Source organism: Lutra lutra, chromosome 11, assembly GCF_902655055.1.
Source record: "Lutra lutra chromosome 11, mLutLut1.2, whole genome shotgun sequence".
Taxonomy (NCBI): Eukaryota; Metazoa; Chordata; class Mammalia; order Carnivora; family Mustelidae; genus Lutra; species Lutra lutra.
The window spans coordinates 84,809,985-84,826,960 of record NC_062288.1 but is presented as its reverse complement, the minus strand read 5'-3'; the positions used below and the strand labels follow the sequence as shown (position 1 = coordinate 84,826,960).

Below are 16,976 nucleotides of genomic sequence, written 5' to 3'. Positions count from 1 at the left end.
CTCCGCCCCAGAAGTGCCCCTGCTCCCACCCGGGCACAACAGTGGCAGCCCGAAGGTAAGAGCTACTGGGTGCGAGGCTATGAGTCCACACTCAGGCATCCAGACAATTACACGGCGCTTTCTCCTAAGCGCAGGAGGCATCTCTGCATCCAGGAATGCCAATCCATCAGGTTTTTCTAGATCCCTGTCGGGGGTAGAAGGAAGAAGACCAAGAGAAATGTTCTCCAGGACAATATATGGAATAAAAATATAGACTGAAGTTAAGTGAATAAACCCAGAATAAAACAAAAACTGCTTGTCATTCCTACACTATTCAGAAAACAGTTTTCATATATATATAATGAAGAGAAATGCCCCGGAGGACAGTCTAGAACCGGTTCCTTTAGTAAAAACTTCCATGTTATCCTGAGTTTAGGCCATCCTCCTCTTTCCTGTGGATAAAGACCCTTCAAAGCAGTCAGGCGGGATAATTATATAAGCGGCTAAGAAAATGCAGAAAGTTTCTATATCAAGAGATCCCAGCTTAGGGCTCGGCAAGATTGCAGCCCTACAACCAAGAAAGCTAAGCATCAAATCTGAATTAGACTAAGATCTGCAAACTCACTCACATGCCAGGGGCATCCAAGAAGATGGGGAAAAATTTATCTTTTTCCACAATCAAATATCAGCAAACATACAGACAAGGGTAAGGTCAGACTAAGAGAGTGAAAGAGCTTCGGGACACTCCCTCTGTTCAGTGGTCAGTATTCTCTGACACCCTTGTGCCTTTGGGTACCATCAGCAGACCAGAAACATGATCAGGTAGAAAAGTGGCTGGGGAAATAAGAGTTGAAAAAGGGAGGGAAAGAAACTTTGGGAAATGTGAAACAGCAGGGGAAGACGGCAGTGAGAAACGGGAGGGCAACAGAGAAGTGGCGTGTGGCAGGGAAGCGAGGAGAATGCTGCCACTGCAGCTCTCAGGCAACCTGGGAAGGCCTTTCCTCCCTCCGTCCAGCCAGCATCTGTTGCTGCTACCTCTGGGATGTCTTTAAGTCACAGACCCTGGGGGGACTCCCCTGCTTTTTCCAACCCAGAAGTGTTCTGTAGTTCACTATCCAAAGGCCCACACTGAGGAAATTATAAAATATCTGCCCCTTCTACCTGATGACCGCGGCCCACATCGCAACAGTTACCGAGAGACAACTAGAGTGTTTGGATTCTTAAAATACTTCTCCAGCAGGGGCTATCTTTAATTGATAAAAGTTTAAGCTACATTGTGCAGTTACAAAATAGAGGGGTAGGAGGGGGCGCCTTGGTGGCTTAGTTGGTGAAGCAACTGCCTTCAGCTCAGGTTGTGATTTCTGGAGTCCCAGGATCGCGTCCCGCATCAGACTCCCCTCTCAGCATGGAGTCTGCTTCTCCCTCTGACCCTCTCCCCTCTCCTGCTTTCTGTATCTCTCACTCTCAAACAAATAAATAAAATCTTAAAAAAACAAAAACAAAGACAAAATAGAGGGGTAGGGGAAGCCACTTTGCATGCCAATACGAGGATTTCTTCTTCACGAACATGAACATCTCTTACCAAAACCAAAATAGGGGTCAAATGTGAGACTGAAAAGATGACGAGGGGGCAAGCACTCACATCCCCACCCCACCGTACGGACGGCTGACAGAGTTGGTGCGATGCCCAGGAAGCTGCAGTTCGTTTTCGGGAACTGGAACCCACAGCTCCTGGACTAAGAATTCAGGACGTCTTTTGCCACACAACTTCCTTTCATGAAATGGGAAGGTAAGTGCTAAAGAAATCCCAAAGATGGCAACCAAAAGCAAATAGTACTGCTCAGCCAGCAATCAAAGAAGGGGTTTTCTGCAGGCCAGGGCAGTCCAACGCGGTATCCTGGACTACCCTGTTCTCTTATGCCTCTAGTACCCAATATATTCGCTGGTGATTCAAATCAAAATGAGATATGCCGAAGCTTATGAACGTCCCAAAGCCCACACGTCTGATCTCAAAGACCTACAAAGACCCAGGAGCAAGTGAACCTCCTGGACCCCATAATCTTCTAGCTCTGTGCATATTATGATCCTGCCTGAAAGCTGAAGGGACCCTACGGGTTTGATTGTAAAAGAAATGAGGACAAAGGCAGATCTAAAATCCTCAGCCTGAGCCCGGCACACTCCCCCACTGTTCCTTTTTTGTGCCCACCGAGCAGGATGAATGAGTGGAACACTCCTGGAAAGAAGATGGATCTGTTGACTATGACTTGATAAAAAATTAGCAGGTAGATGGACACCACGGCCGCTGAGAAGCCTAACTCCCGCCTGCGAGAGCCAGCCCAACAGGCAGAAACAGAAATACAATTAAATTAAGTCAGAAAACCCGCTACAGAAAATGCAATTACTCAAAGATACAAATAAATGTTCAAAGAAAATTGGCCCCTGACAGGGTTAGTCAAGCTTCTAAATCCAGCTGGAGGCAGGCAGCTTGGGCTAATTCGCCAAGGAGGAGGGCTGCAAAGCTGTAAGCCCTCTGCATTAGGGTGCTGGCTAGGCGGGCTTGGCGTTCGCCACATATCCCAGGCCGCTGACGGTGAGGGGTGATCTGGGGGTGGCTGGTCAATGATGCAGGGCTCAAGGAAGCAGAAGGTGGGCAGACCCACAACGGATGGTGGATGTGGAAGGCTGAGCACTGGAAAAAGTGACAGACTGATCTCTGACTTGGCAGAAAGACATCAGACCAAGGGAGCCCCATTTTCTCACCCCTCTTCATACAAGAAGCAACTGTAAGATGTCCCACCTCTCGCTGCAGCACCAGCTCCTTGGTGAAAAGTGTGGCTTCCTCACTGAAAGGCTCTCCCTCCTGCACCAAGCCTGGGAGGTTTCGGGCTCCTCTGGGGCATTCGATGCCTGTGTCAGGAGAGAAGGAGAATTTGTGATGAAAAGGGGCCCAGAAGGCCTAGTGCCCCTGACCCTTCCAACAGGGCAGGACTTAGAGCAGAATGCCAGCACATCCGAGATACGGTGCCCCAGAGGGAAAACCCAACACTGCCAGCGCCGCAGCAACAGACAGGGGCTCTTAGTCCCTGCACCGGACGACTACCAAGAGGACCTGGGGAGTTCCAATAAGGATGTGCAGGGAACACAGGCACACGCAGATGTGGGGTGCGCCCCATCTTGTGCTCCTCACTCCTTACAGTCCGATCGATTGTCTCACTGCCCTAAGCATCACTTCTAGAAATGGCTCTCTCACCTAAATTACACTGCTCTCCCCAGCCATTCTGCCTCCTGAGAGCCATTCCAGAGGACTCTTAGATAGCTTCTCTTAACCACCCGACTTTTACGTCAAATTCACAAGTGTTAACTCAGTGTCGTTTTTCTCTTCATAAGCTTCCCCTACTGTCCTCTGGCTATAGTCTGGACAACAGTACCATCAGTTTTTCATTCAGAATGAGAAACAGGAAAAAACCAGAATACTGAGGAAGTATTAGGTGTCTGAAAGCAGACAGACCTGGATTCATATCCTAATTCTATCACTTATTTGCTTTGTGACCTTAACCAAGTTATTAAACCACTCAAAGCCTCAGTTGTCATATTTGTAAAACTGGTAGAATAGTTTATCTACCTCACTCGGATGCTGAGTGAATCAGGGGAGATTATGTACGTAAAATATGCAGTAGCATAATGCCTGGCATATGGAGAGGTGTAATATGCTTTACCTCTTATTGTTTCACCATTATTATTAGTAGTACCGCTTGTAGTAATCACCCACGCTCATAACCTCAGTTGTCTCTCACTCCATACCTGGCCTGTAAGATCCCTGAGGATCCCGTTCTTCACACTTCTTTATATCCGAGGACAGTCTTTTATACAACACAGGTGCTCACTAACCAACTCAGACTGCCTTTTCTTTCTCTCTTTGATTCAGGCATTCATTTTGCAAATGTATTTATCACTAATAGTGGTCACTGGAGACAGACCATGAAATATGTCACATTCTGAGATCCAAGTTACTTGGAAGAATTTCCAAAAAATTCATATTGCAGCTGTAATTTTAATGCAAAAAGCTGAACTAGGCTAGAGACACAGTGAAAGGAAATGATCAAAGTATGGGGGAGGATACACAGAATGCCCAGGTCTCCGAAGGCTGCTGGTCCCTCCTGCCGCAGCCTAAGGCAGAACCAGGAGGTATTAGGTCTCACTTATAAGCAGCCTTAGGTGCAGGTAGAAGACATCTGGCGCAGGGTGTCGGGGGAGCCTCTGGGCGAAGAGGGGCCACTGCTGCTGGGACAGAATACATATTTCTTCTAGATGCAGCCAAGTGGCTGCTGCTCATGTTTCTTGCCACGGCATGGATTCAAGGTCATGAAGCTCAGAGGAAAGGGAATAGTTTATACCTTGGGTTTTCAGAAGCTCAAGAACAGAGCCTTCTCTCCAAGCCTCAAGGCCTCACAAAAGGAATACAGCACATCAAACGAAGCAGCAGAGAGGGAGAACAGCAGCAGGCCAGCAACTGTACCAGGACAGCAGCCTGGGCTGGTGGCCAGGGTGATTCTCCCACCAAGGCACACGTGGGACAGCAGAAGGCCCTGCCCAAGTGTCCCATGGGCAAGCAGATCGCTAGGGCTGCCTCATTCTGGGCACTTCAGCGCCAGGCTGCACGGGAGAAGTGGAACTGCTTTTTGTAAAAGAGAACAATAAACTCAGAGTCGAAGAACCTGAGATTAACCTTGAAGGGAGAGATGGGGAAAGAGTAAAACTGAATGAAAGATAGCCCATGATTTCTACAACATCAACAGCCAAAAACACTTTTTATCTGCAAACTAAGCAAGAACAGAATTGTCAGAGAGAAAAAATAAACAATTCTACTGAACTTTTTGGCCACATATCCACAGATAAAGCATTGCTGCAAAACAAGAATAACATTAAAACAAGTTTCCAGTTTGTTTCTGACCTTTAGCAGCCATTTGGGTGGGGCTGAGTTGGGTGTTGTTGGTGGGGTGGTTATGAACTGGGGACGGAGAGGAAGCTGGGACAACTGACTGGGCAGCAGGAATTGGGGGAAGGACTTTTAAAAAAAAAAAGCACAGAAGATTTCTGAGATTCACTGGTTCAGAAGATGTACCCACTCTACCCTATATCACGATCTTGGTTTTCAGAAATCTCAAGAAATCTAGAGATCTCAGTAGCTCTCTACGAAACCTGAAGACCACAAAGTGAGTAAATCCAGAAAGCAAGATGGCTCAACAAGCCCAGGGAGTTAAACCAATCAAGCTAAAACGGATTAAAAATGACTTTCAGGAGAGAGGCCTTTAGACCTGTGGTGACCAAAACCCAAGCACTCGTGCGGACTCAGAGGCAAAGGAGGGCCTTTCCGAGGTGGCCCCTCCACCTGCCAGCAGCTGATCCTCAGCTCTTCAAGAAGAGGAAGCACAAGCAGGTGGTCTCCCTGCCCCTTTCTGAGTGGAAAAAAGTAAACACGTTGACACATATTAATTCCTGTCAGGCAGACAGGTAAAAGAAAGGAGAGGGAACAGAAGAGTTGCTTGAGAACAAGAGTATTATCTCTGCTTTTATCATTTACTTTCTTTTCTTCTGGGCTGTCTCTCCTCTGTCTCCTCCAAAGTAACCCCTTTCCAGTCAAAACTGTCACATCTCAGCTCAGGACAGACAGGGAGAGGCTGTATGTTAAAAAACACATCCAATGGGAGTGGGAACCTGAGTATGAGTGCTAAGGGGAAAAAAAGAGGTGTAAAATGAGTATTTATTGAGTACCCTCTCCATACAAATAGACAAAAGGCCCGAAATCACAAAGCTACTAAGTGGCCTTTCAGAATCCTAGACTGCCAGATGCTAAAGCCACTGAGAAAAAGTCCAGTTCCGGAGTTCAACAACACTTTAATTAGAGGGTGTCATAACCCATAATGGAGACCAGGTAGGACCATACAGTATGTTGTATGTTGTATGTTGTACGTTTATGTATGTACGTTGTATGGAGGTCTGGGTCCTCCATCTCTCGTTGAACAGGTGAGCAGGGTCAGGGAGCGCAGGCACAGCCGGGGTCTGGACATAAAGCGGAGGGTGCTGGGCACTAGGGCCACCGTGGTAGCAGTTTCCATGCTCAGGAGCAGAGGAAGTGGAAAGAGGAGGGAAAGGGGGGGAAGGGGGAAACTCCCCACTAGGAAGACTGCCAAGACGAGGCCTGAGCAGGGAGAGGCAGAATGTACTTCTACAGATAAAGAACTATGTAGTTGGGTGTCTTCAAACCTTTAATATTATTATGACCCATATATACATTTATGTACGGGTATATAACTTACATATAACAAAGTTCTCACAAAACAATGGTTAATCTTGACTACATGTGATATGCTCTGTATCTCCTCTGTTCCATTTCATTAAAGAGAAAAAAAGATGGTTATAACACTGAATTAAAACTCCAGTGGGTCAAGGCCCTCAGCTTGACACTGGGTGTAGACTAACTAATAGGTGAAGATAGAAGCCTGGGAGAGCCCTGCTGGCCCCCTTACAGAGTTCAAAGGCTACAGTGAGTGCTTATTTTTCAGCTTCTGGACTTGCTTTTGTATCCCAAGGAATCAGGGAGCAGGGCAAGAAATACACTGTCCACTAAGAGAGGAAAGCAAACAAGTGTTAACATTCCAAAAGCCAGAAGGACAGCTGCTGCTGCTGAACACCAGGTGAAGGAAGACACAGACTGTCAGCCCAGTCCCTGCTGCAACTTTATTTAAACAAAGACTGCACTACTGGGCTGGTATCCCTGGTGTGCTGCTCTATTACCAATACGGAGAACAGAAGAAGAGAAGAGGAGAAAAGAGGGGAGGAGAGGAGAGGAGGAGAAGGAGAAGAGAAGAGAGAAGAGGAGAGGAGACGAGAGGAGAGGAGAGGAAAGGAAGAGGAAGAGAGGAGGAGAGGAAAGAAGAGGCGAGAAGAGAAGAGAAGGAGAAAGGGAGAGAGAAGAAAAGAAAGGGGGAAAGAATTAGAGAAAACAGATCAAGGCAAAGAAAGTTGAGTTCTCAGAAAGCAAACGCCAGGCCGCAGCTCAGCACAGACTGACAGGCAGCAATGCAGAGCTCCCTAGACTGTAAATATGAAGTCAGAGATGACTGGAGTTCCAGAAGCTCTCCCCAGCCAGGTGAGAAAGTACCCACGATTCTGGATCGTGCACATTACCACTACTAGTTGTCTTTCCTAGAATGCACAGGCACAGTAGTGTCTGCTGCTGGGGACATAATCAGCTCTGCTGGGCTTCATAGGCCACAGGTGCAAGGTTAACTGCCAACCTACCCCAGACACATACAAGCTATCCAAAACACTAAAAACAATTTTTGTTTAAAAAATAAATTATTTATGTTTACTTTTTAAACATAAATTACATTTAAAAATCCCAAACATTCTTAACACATTTTCCTTCCCTACTGTGGAGTGTGCCAGAATGAAGAGATACTGTACCCTGTGGGGCTTTTCAGCGGATGTCGATGAAGGGCAGGTAAGACGCATCCTTCCCTCCCAATCCATCTGGCTCCTTGACCTCTTTAAAGCCCTATAGACCTGTCTGCCTACAGCTAAAAATCCATTATTTTTCATGTCTTTCTTATGCTTTCTGGGAAATGATGGTTGCCCAATACGACTTACAGTAACAAAGAGGACGTGCCTGATACTGTGTGGTTCAGGAAGACAGAGTGCATTGCTAGCTATCAGCACATCATGGTGCTGGCTTCTGCTCTGCCACAATGAAGTATGAAACCTTTCTGGGCCTCACGGCCTCTGCCTATAAGATAAAGGAACTCCAAAGTCTCCCGTGGAGATAAAATCCTACAGTTTTGGCTATGCCCTTTTGAGATTCCTCACCCAAAGCTTGACTCTTGGAATTCAGGGTGCCCCCTTTCAAATTTAAAATGCTGGGCTATAAAGCATTCTATTAAAGAGAAATTATACATTCAGAGACATTGACTAACTAGGTCAATTAACACAAACACTTTGGTTAGTCAGCTTTCGAACAAGAAGTACAAATTCTTGTTAATGATATGGTAACGGCTATATAGGGGATTCTGCTGATGGCTATGTGAGAGTCATGTATGGCTCTGAACATTTTACGTTGTATGTTGAATTTTATGATAATTAAGCCTCTGGGCTCAAAGTGTGTTTGGTTTTTCCTTTATTGAGAGCTAAAGGGAAGTGTGGCAAATCTGCCTTGGCTAGAAGTGACAGCTTCCCAATGGCACTTTGTCCAGCAAAGAGACAGGCATTAACTAAAGGAAACAAAACCCTAGTGGAAACAATAACCAGTTGGAAGCATTAGTCAATGGTGCTTACTTCATGTCCAGTGTGTTCACTACCGCCTTGGATGCTGCTGAGGGAAGGATGCAGGAAGCTCACAGACGTGATCTTTGCCTTCTGCCAGTTAGGATACAGCAAAATGCTGCAGTTCACTCAGCAGACTTTCCCCTCCCTCCACTTCACTCACACACACACACACACACACACACACACACACACACACACTCACTCACAGCGGTGCCCGCTCTGGGTTAGGCCCTGTGCTGGAAGCGGAGCACTCACTGATGAAAAAGAAGCCTTTGTGCCAATAAAGCTTAATCACCAGCAAGAAAACATTCTATTCCTCTACCATTGAGTAAGGCCTGTGATTTGTGACTTAATTTACTATTAAGATTACAGGTTGCAGAATGCTAAGAAATAACACGTGCTAAGTGGACTACGGGAGACAGGTGCATGTGTGTCTGGGAGCCTCTTGGTAGAATGTACGCAACAAGTCAATCACGGGGCTCATCATGCCAAGCCTTGCTAAGGCATCAGGCAACTACATTCTCTAGCCCTTAACCCTGGCCTCTGTGTCTCTCCACACCACAAACTAGGGACAGTGGTCAAAGCTGAAGGTGGGGACTGACAGGAGGCCGGCCGGAGGAGAGAGGGAGAGCTGCAGCTGCACGAGACTCGAGGTGGCTGATCTCTAGTCAATCTGGCAGAGGGCAAAGAACTTTGTCCAAATAGAAATGGGAGGTAACGGGCGAGCCAAAAAGATTCTCTTTCTGGAATATGAACCCAGCATTGTGCAAAACATAAGCCCATTAGGAGCCAGAGGAAGGAGGCAATAAGCAAAGGGGACCAAGTGGCATCCACACTGGAGTACCACCACCGGAGTCCCATTGGGGAGGGCCTGAAGCCACTGCAGAGCCACAGTCAGCTTCTGGGTGCCACAAGCTGGGATACTGGGCTTTACCTTGGACCCTGTCAGATTTTTCCGGTATGTTCCCAGAAATCTGCTCTCCCCTTACTGCTGCCATCAGCAAGCCTATATGACAACCTGGTATTTGCAACCCAAATAAAACTAAAATCGAATTGCTTCTTAGGCTGGGTACTGTGTCATTCAGATATTCTTCTTTCCAACATCCGACAGCACCTCAGAGCACACAGCGGCACCACAGACAGAGGTTCTCAAGAAATGCTGAGTAAGTGAGCACGGGTGAGAATACTTCTGGAAAGAAGTAAATACACAGAAAAGGAAATGGCTAATGAACTGTCAGGGTTAATGTAGACGTTATGCAAACACCAGGAGAGGGGCCGGAAGAATCCCCGACTCCTTACATCCCACTTTCCCACGGTTACATAACACTTCAAGGAAAAAAAACGCAAGCACAGCTACACTCGTTTACCCTACTGGTCCTCAGCTTGGCACACTTGGCTGTGCAGCCGAAACACAGCACGGGAGAGGTCAGCGCCGACCAGCAGTGCCGGTGCGGCTGGAGGACGGAGCGCGGCAGAGATGCTCAGTTTCCATGCAACAAAGGAGGGAAACCATCCCCACTTAGAACCCCGTGTTCTGCTATAGGAAGCTGTGTGGCCACATGGAAATGCAGAAAACTGGAGCACATTTCCAGGGAGCAGTGGAAAATGACTCAGGGGCGGGGAGGCCTGCCTTTAAAGGAAAGATAAAAGGTGCTAAATCTGTACAGTTGGGCTAAGCGGTGACTAAGAGGGTGACAAGATAACAATCTGCAAATATTTGAGAGGTGTAAACACGAGAAAGGAGGGAAAATGCTTAGCTGGAGAATGCGGGGTGTAATTATTAGGGGAAAGAAAAATCTGGACAAAATATCAGAAAAACTAAGTGTGGGGATGACTACTGGGTTATAAATAAGCTTCCCAACTGAAATGAAAATGCTGTTTTTTTTACCGTAAAACTGAAATGTGGCAACTAAGCCTATCCCTCTGCTTAAAGAAAGCAGCCCAGACCAGGGAGCTGGTATATTGTTTTCTACATTTTGGGAAAGATTTCTTGAATAATATTCAAATTTAAGTATCTCTACTTTAAATGCTACTCCCTAAAAGTTTAGCACATTTTTTGGTTGATCAAACCAGACAAAATGGCTGTCCTGGTGGGACTTCCAGAACAAACACTAGCGTTATCTGCTAGTAGGTGCCACGTCCCTGGCTGACAGCTAAAGTGGGGCTGGGTACAGAGCCGGGTAACAGACAGCTGGGAAAGGGATGGGAGACTACACCATCTCATCTAGCAGAAGCTTCATCCTTTGCCTTTAAGACCCTGGGTAAGAATGCTGTAAAAGTTTCCCAGATGGAAACTGTAGACACCTCTCCCTTCTTTTTAAATACACAGTCCCCTGGAGTAAACGTCAAGGACAAGGCAAGGCAAAGAAAGAACACCAAAATAAGCTTCCTGTCACACTGACTGCACTCCAATGCCTCTGCCTGAGTTCCTGCTGCTGCGGCTAGCCAATTTATAATTCACAGACTCTCAGCAGAGATTTTTTAGCCCCGGATTCAATTAGTTCCATTTCTATACTTTCCCTTACCATCCTCCTCCCCCCACCACCGAAAAGCAAAACACAAGTATGTATAGAGAATAAAACACTGAAACTCTGTATGTAGCCTTAGAGAAGTGACACTTAACTATGTCCAAGTCAATTTCAAAATTCTTTGGTGTTAACAACGTTTAGACAGCTATTTCTTCCCCGAGCATCAAGAACAAAATCCAGAACTCTGAAGTCAATGGCACAAAATTCAGAGGCAGACAGGCCATCTGCCCAATTTTAAAGAATGTAGTTATCACCTGAATATACATATAAAACCAAATTAACAGACCACATTCTTAGTTCTCAGAAACGTAACACAGCTCATGCACCAAAAGCTTGCTCTCTCATAAGCTTTAAATCAGAACTAATTTGGAGACCTCAAACTGCAAATGCTGTCAGTGAATCTGTTAACAATTGAGAGCTGCAAATCATCCCATTAGGGCCAGCTGGTCCTATATTTCTTAAAATGGCCCAAAAAGCAAGGCAAATGGTGGACCAGTTGGTTCCTAAGAGTGAGTTCTACATGACATGAGGCCTTGACTTGGATTAAAAGGGTCAGAAATGAAACAAGGATTCTGCATGGTCTCAAATTCTTTTTCTCTCCCTCACTCTCTGAACTGCTGTTGTTACCTCAGGGGAGGCAGCACCTTGTGGGCCAATTTTGGAACATGTCACTGCTAAAGCTCTTTCGGGGATCAGAATAAAGGGATAAAAGAAGAATGAAGGGATCCTAATTAAAGGGATCCAGCTCCTCAGGTAGTAATTGTAGTCAGGGCATCAGAACTGAGGAAGAGAAGAGACTGAAGCTGTTTTTAGTTCATAATTCCAATTGTTAAGGGTCGACTTTTATTGGGTTGTTCTGATTTGGTAATGTTTGATGCATCTGTTGAAAGACTAGAGGCTGAAGTTAATCGGGAAGAGAAGCAATAAGACCCAGTCTTCATGACACGATGGGCACTGCGGCTTCCCCTGAAGAAAGGAAGGGGGTGAAGGGAAGGCATCTACAGAAAGGAGGTACAGTAGCCCCCTCCAATCCATGGCTCTACTTTCTGCGGTTCCAGTTACCCACAGTCCAGTGCAGTCCAGAAGCCCATGATCCTATTTCTGACGTACTGTCAGAAGGCCAACAGTAGCCTAACGCTATGTTAGAGTGCCTGCGTCATTCCCCCTATTTCACATTATCATGTAGGCATTTTATCATCTCACATCATCACGCAAAACCTGAGTATAGTACAATAAGATATTTTGAGAGACCACATTCACATAACTTTTATTACAGTATATTGTTTTAATTGTTCAACTGTATTACTGCTGTAAATATGTTACAGTGCGTGATTTATAAACTAAACTTTATCATAGATATGTACGTACAGGAAAACACACAGTACATATAGGGCTGGGTTCTTTTTTTTTTTAATTTTATTCTATTTTATTTTTTAATGACCATATAATGTATTATTAGCCCCAGAGGTACAGGTCTGTGAATCGTCAGACTTACACACTTCACAGTGCATTATAGGGTTGGGTTCTATCTGTGGTTTTCAGGCAGCCACTGGCGGTCTTGGAACGACTCCTCCGCGGCTAAGGAGGAACTGCTGTACAGTGCTTGGCTTTAAACATGTCTTAAGACTCTCTGATACAAGTCATGGGCGTTATACCACTAGGACCGGGCTGCCTTCTCAGGTTTCATCTCCAGCTGCTGTTAGCCTGTTGATGGTGGATCCCCACTCTACAATTATCTGAGGTAAAGTAAATGCCAGATCTCTGTGTATCCCCAGTATCTAGAACACAGTTGATACTCAGTAACTGTTTTTCCTAAATGAATGCCAGAGATGTTAAGCCTAGCAGAAACAGATGCAACAAACCTGTTGTAACAATGTCCTATTCAGGACATTTGGTGAGTTCATAAGGAAATCTAGTAACTTTATTTCTAGGACTCTAAGGCGAGTGGGTGTTCAAGGCTAAACCACTGCCCACTTCTAAGGAGGAGACATGGAAGGGACGGCTTAGATGCCTTCTGCTGAATTTCTGGCTCGAAGTCTAGCCAGGCAGTGTGCAGAATTGGCTTCACCGAACTTGATTTATCATCGGCTTTAGACACCGAAGAATCATTCCCAAAAGGGAAAAAAAAAATTCAGATGGAGCTGGTGCAGCAGATCACAATCCGGCCAGCATCAGAATAACCTTTTATAATTCTCCCCATTGCAGAGAGGATCGGAAAACAAAGACTTTTAAATGGAGGTAAAACTCTCACTGATTAACAAGATCGTTCCCTCCCAGTGGCATCCTAAGAGCACGGCCATAAACAATCCAGCCAATCTGTCTCTGGGGGTGTCTGGGGAAGGGGGGGCGGGTTGGGGATGGCAGGCTGTCTGCTTCCCAGTACACAGATTTGTTTTGGGTTTGCTATAAGCAGCAGCCGCAGTAACACCACCAGCAGCTTGGAGGAATGAGACAGGCGGGCGTAGGAAAAAACTGTGCCGACCCCCAATTGCCCCGAGTTCCTCTTCAGTGCCCGTATCAGAACCACCACCTCATGATATGGACGTCACCTAGAAAACGAAGCCCTGGAGGTCCCAAGCAAGGGTTACAATGGTCTTTCCAAGGACGAGAAATCAACAGGGTGCAGGCTTTTCTGTAACACGGCGGCACCATGGAGACGGCGCCTGACAAGCACAGACCCCAGGTCTGAGCAATGAGGAGGAGCTGGTTTCTATGAGAACCTCAACTTCTGCTTTTTCTGACTTATTTTAAACATGTAACTTTATCTTTGAATCAAATAAAACTCAGATGTATTTTTTTTTTCCCCGCTTTCATTTTTGGCACTGAAGAATTCTAATCTTGGTCTTTTAAATTCCATGTTAATAGAGAAAGAGAATATGAATATACTGTCCAGGCTGACAAAGAATAGCCACAGGGTCGGGAGAAAGCCATAGGAAATACCCACGTGGATCTTGCAAGTAGAAGCTTCCAGAAGGTATTCTGACACCCACCTGGCAGCCAAATATGAAAGCTACTTACTTGAATAAATTTAGAGTGACTTTCTAAACCAAGCTGTGTTGTGTTATTTGAACAAAATGCTTCTGAGATGTGTGGAGTATACCTCCAATCTATTGCCCTTCTAGAGCCTTCACTCCGAGAAAATTGTTCGGAGCTTCTCCTCAGGCAAAGTGAAATCCAAATGTCTGATCAGTACATGCGGCTAGCAGAACTGGAGCAAAAGAAACCAGCTGGTGTCAGGAACACCAAGACCCCCCCAACCTCCAACCAAGGACAATGAATAAAACTCTGACAGCAGAGAATCTCTCACTAAGAGCCCTTTACCTTACTAATGTAACTTAGCAATAAATAAATAAAAATAAGCAAAAAGAAAGGAATTCTGAAAGGACAAGGTTAAGGTTCTTCAAGAGCACAAGCTGATTTTGACACATAAATACATTCCATCCTTGAAAAGTAGCTTGAATTCCGGGCTGTGGGCTTTATTTTTTATTTTTATTTTTTGGTTAGCATAACGTAAGGGGTCAGCAGACAACTTCCTAGAGACTAAATCTAGCCTCGGCCTACTTTTGGACAACTCATGAGCTAAGTAAGAACGGTTTTTACATTTTTGAATGGTTAAAAAAAAATTGTGACATGTGAAAATTACATGAAATTTAAATTTCAGTCTCCATAAATGCAATTTTCCTGGAACACAGCCACGCTCATTTGTTGTCTATGGCTTCCTTCATGGTACAACAGAAGAGTTGAATATTTGTGACAGAGACTATCTGGCCCAGAAAGCCTAAAACATTTACTATGTGGCCCTTTATGGAAAAAGTCTGCCAACTCCTGCTCTAAGGAAAGCTGTCTGCTGGTTAAAAGAAAACGTACCCAAGGCAGAGTTCGACTTCTCAGGACTAGAACATCAGAACAGGTGACAGCATAAGAATATCTTAATAAAAACAATACTAAAAAGAGCCTACAATCCTGTAACAGAGAAGGCAAGAGGAAAGGAAACATGGCTCAAAGGAGAGAGGCTGGGGCAGCTGACACAAATCACAGGCATATGCCCTTGACCTTCCTCTCCTGCACCTCATTTTGGCAATGTCCCTCTCTTATATGTGTGATCTTTCTTCCCCCTTTTTCCCGCTTTCCTCCACCAGACTCCAATTTCCCCACCCAAAATTTACATCCCATAAGCTCTAAACTTGAAGTTTCCAGAGTTGTCACTCTTTGTTCCTGGCCACAATGGCTCCTCTCCACTCCCTGACAATATACTTGCGCTATCATACTTTCACAGAAAGCCTTCACTCCTATGATTTTGTACTCAGACTTTATCTTTCTACTGAAACTACCTAGAAAAGTAACCGCCTCACTCACCAGTTGAATAATCTCTTCTCGGCAGGAGCCCCACTGATCTCCACATGGCTCTCAGCACCATCCTGTAGTGCCACTCTTTCCTCCCTTGGCTTCTCTTGACCGGTGTCCTAGCTCTCTGGGCTGCTTGTCTTGTCCCCTGCTGTTGCCCTCCCTTATGTCCTGGACCCCTCTCTTTTTATGGTCTGCACTCTCTGGGAAGGCTCACCCTTTTTCACATTCTCCATCACTGTGATCCTGCAGAACCCACAGACCATCCTCTAAGCCACAGACCCAATCCCAAATGGCTCACAGATACATCTCCTGGGAGGTCCTGCCAATACCCGAAGCTCAGGATGTCTAAAACCAAACTGCTCTTCCTCTTTTTCCCTTGTCTCCTGTTCCGGTTTCAGTACTACTGTCTAGTCTAAAGACCTCACCTCTGATTTGCCCCTAGTTGATCCGCATGACTCAGTGACTTCCACCTCTTGTCAATTCCAGGCATATCACCTCCACAAGCTCTTGTCCAGTCCACTGAATCCTCTCACCCGTCAACATAACTCTGCTTGTTGAGGCGCCTGTCACTTCTAGGCAAGAACATTCTACCTGCCTGTCTTAGATTTTGCCCTATATGGATTCTTCCTACACATAGTTTCAGGTCAATTTTCCTGAAGCAGAATATGCTGCCCAAAACTCTGTCAGTGGCCTCCTATAGTTTACCTATTATAAAGTCAGAACTCCAAAATCTTGACATTCCAGGCCTTCTAAAATCTGGCTCACTTCCTTGGGACCATATAAAACATCCATTACCCATTTGATAGCCCCTCAAACATGTAAAGACAGTACTTCTAGTTCCTCTCGTCCTCATGTCTTATTTTCTCCCAGCTAAACATTGCCAGGTCCTCACAAGACATGGGTTTTGATTTCCTACCCTTCTACTCATTCTCCTCTCACAGCCCGGATAATATGAAGGGTATCGTCAACAGGAAATACCTTTCTAGTTGACTCAATTAAAATTCTGATGGGAAGCTGGGCCACGTGCAATGGGGACGTCCCTTCTAACGTGCTGCTGTGGACAGCCTTCATCGGAGGTGAAAGGTGTTGCCTCTGTGGGACTGCCTGGCGTGGAGGGGAGGTGTGGGGAGCCCGCATCCCAGCCCTCCCTCCCCGTGAGCAGGCTGAGTGGGCAGAGTCGCACTTCTACTCCAGGTAGGATGCTGCAGCGCTACCCACCGCTCCGGAGTGCAGGAGGAATCCCTGGGCTGAGGGAGAAGGGAAGCCCTCAAGGGACTGTGTGGAAGAGGTGGAGCCCATCCTGGGGAAGGCCGCCTGCTGCCCTGGCCTCCCTTCCAGCCCACTTCCATTCTCTGTGTCTCAGCAGAAGCCCGGGGCACTGTGGAGACCCTGCCGGTGTTGTGACAAGCAGTCTGTTCATTTCCTTCTCTCATTCACTGGGCTCTGGGGGATAAAAGGGAACAGCAAATCCAAACCACTGCCTAGAATCCACTTTGCAGAAATCAGGGAAAGACTGTTCTACTGAAGTGATTATTTTCCCTGTTTGGGAGACCCAAGGGAAAGAACAGGATTTCTGCATCCTTTACTTCCCACTGATGCAACGTTGCAGAAACGACGATTTCAGTCATCACTACGGCCACTGGGACAGTGAAAGCACGGCTTGCACTTAATTGAGGCTTTTTAGCTCCTGTCACAGTGTGGCAACAGGGCACCAAAGCACCAGGATTTGAACTGTGATGCTGGATACAAAGCTTCAGTTGAAAAGCGGGAGATAAGGGAGGACAGAGAGAGAGAAAACCA

The 16,976-nt window shown here is 46.0% G+C and overlaps 1 protein-coding gene across 2 annotated transcripts in view; it reads right to left on the bottom strand.

Annotated features, from left to right (window-relative positions):
• The window catches only part of SND1 (staphylococcal nuclease and tudor domain containing 1), a 422,576-nt gene that overhangs the window by 97,574 nt on the left and 308,026 nt on the right, over nt 1-16,976 (bottom strand). For both annotated transcript variants that reach the window (XM_047695928.1, XM_047695929.1), the window contains exon 16: nt 2,777-2,886. In XM_047695928.1, the coding sequence (XP_047551884.1) occupies nt 2,777-2,886 (110 nt within the window). The remainder of the gene's footprint in view (nt 1-2,776; nt 2,887-16,976) is intronic.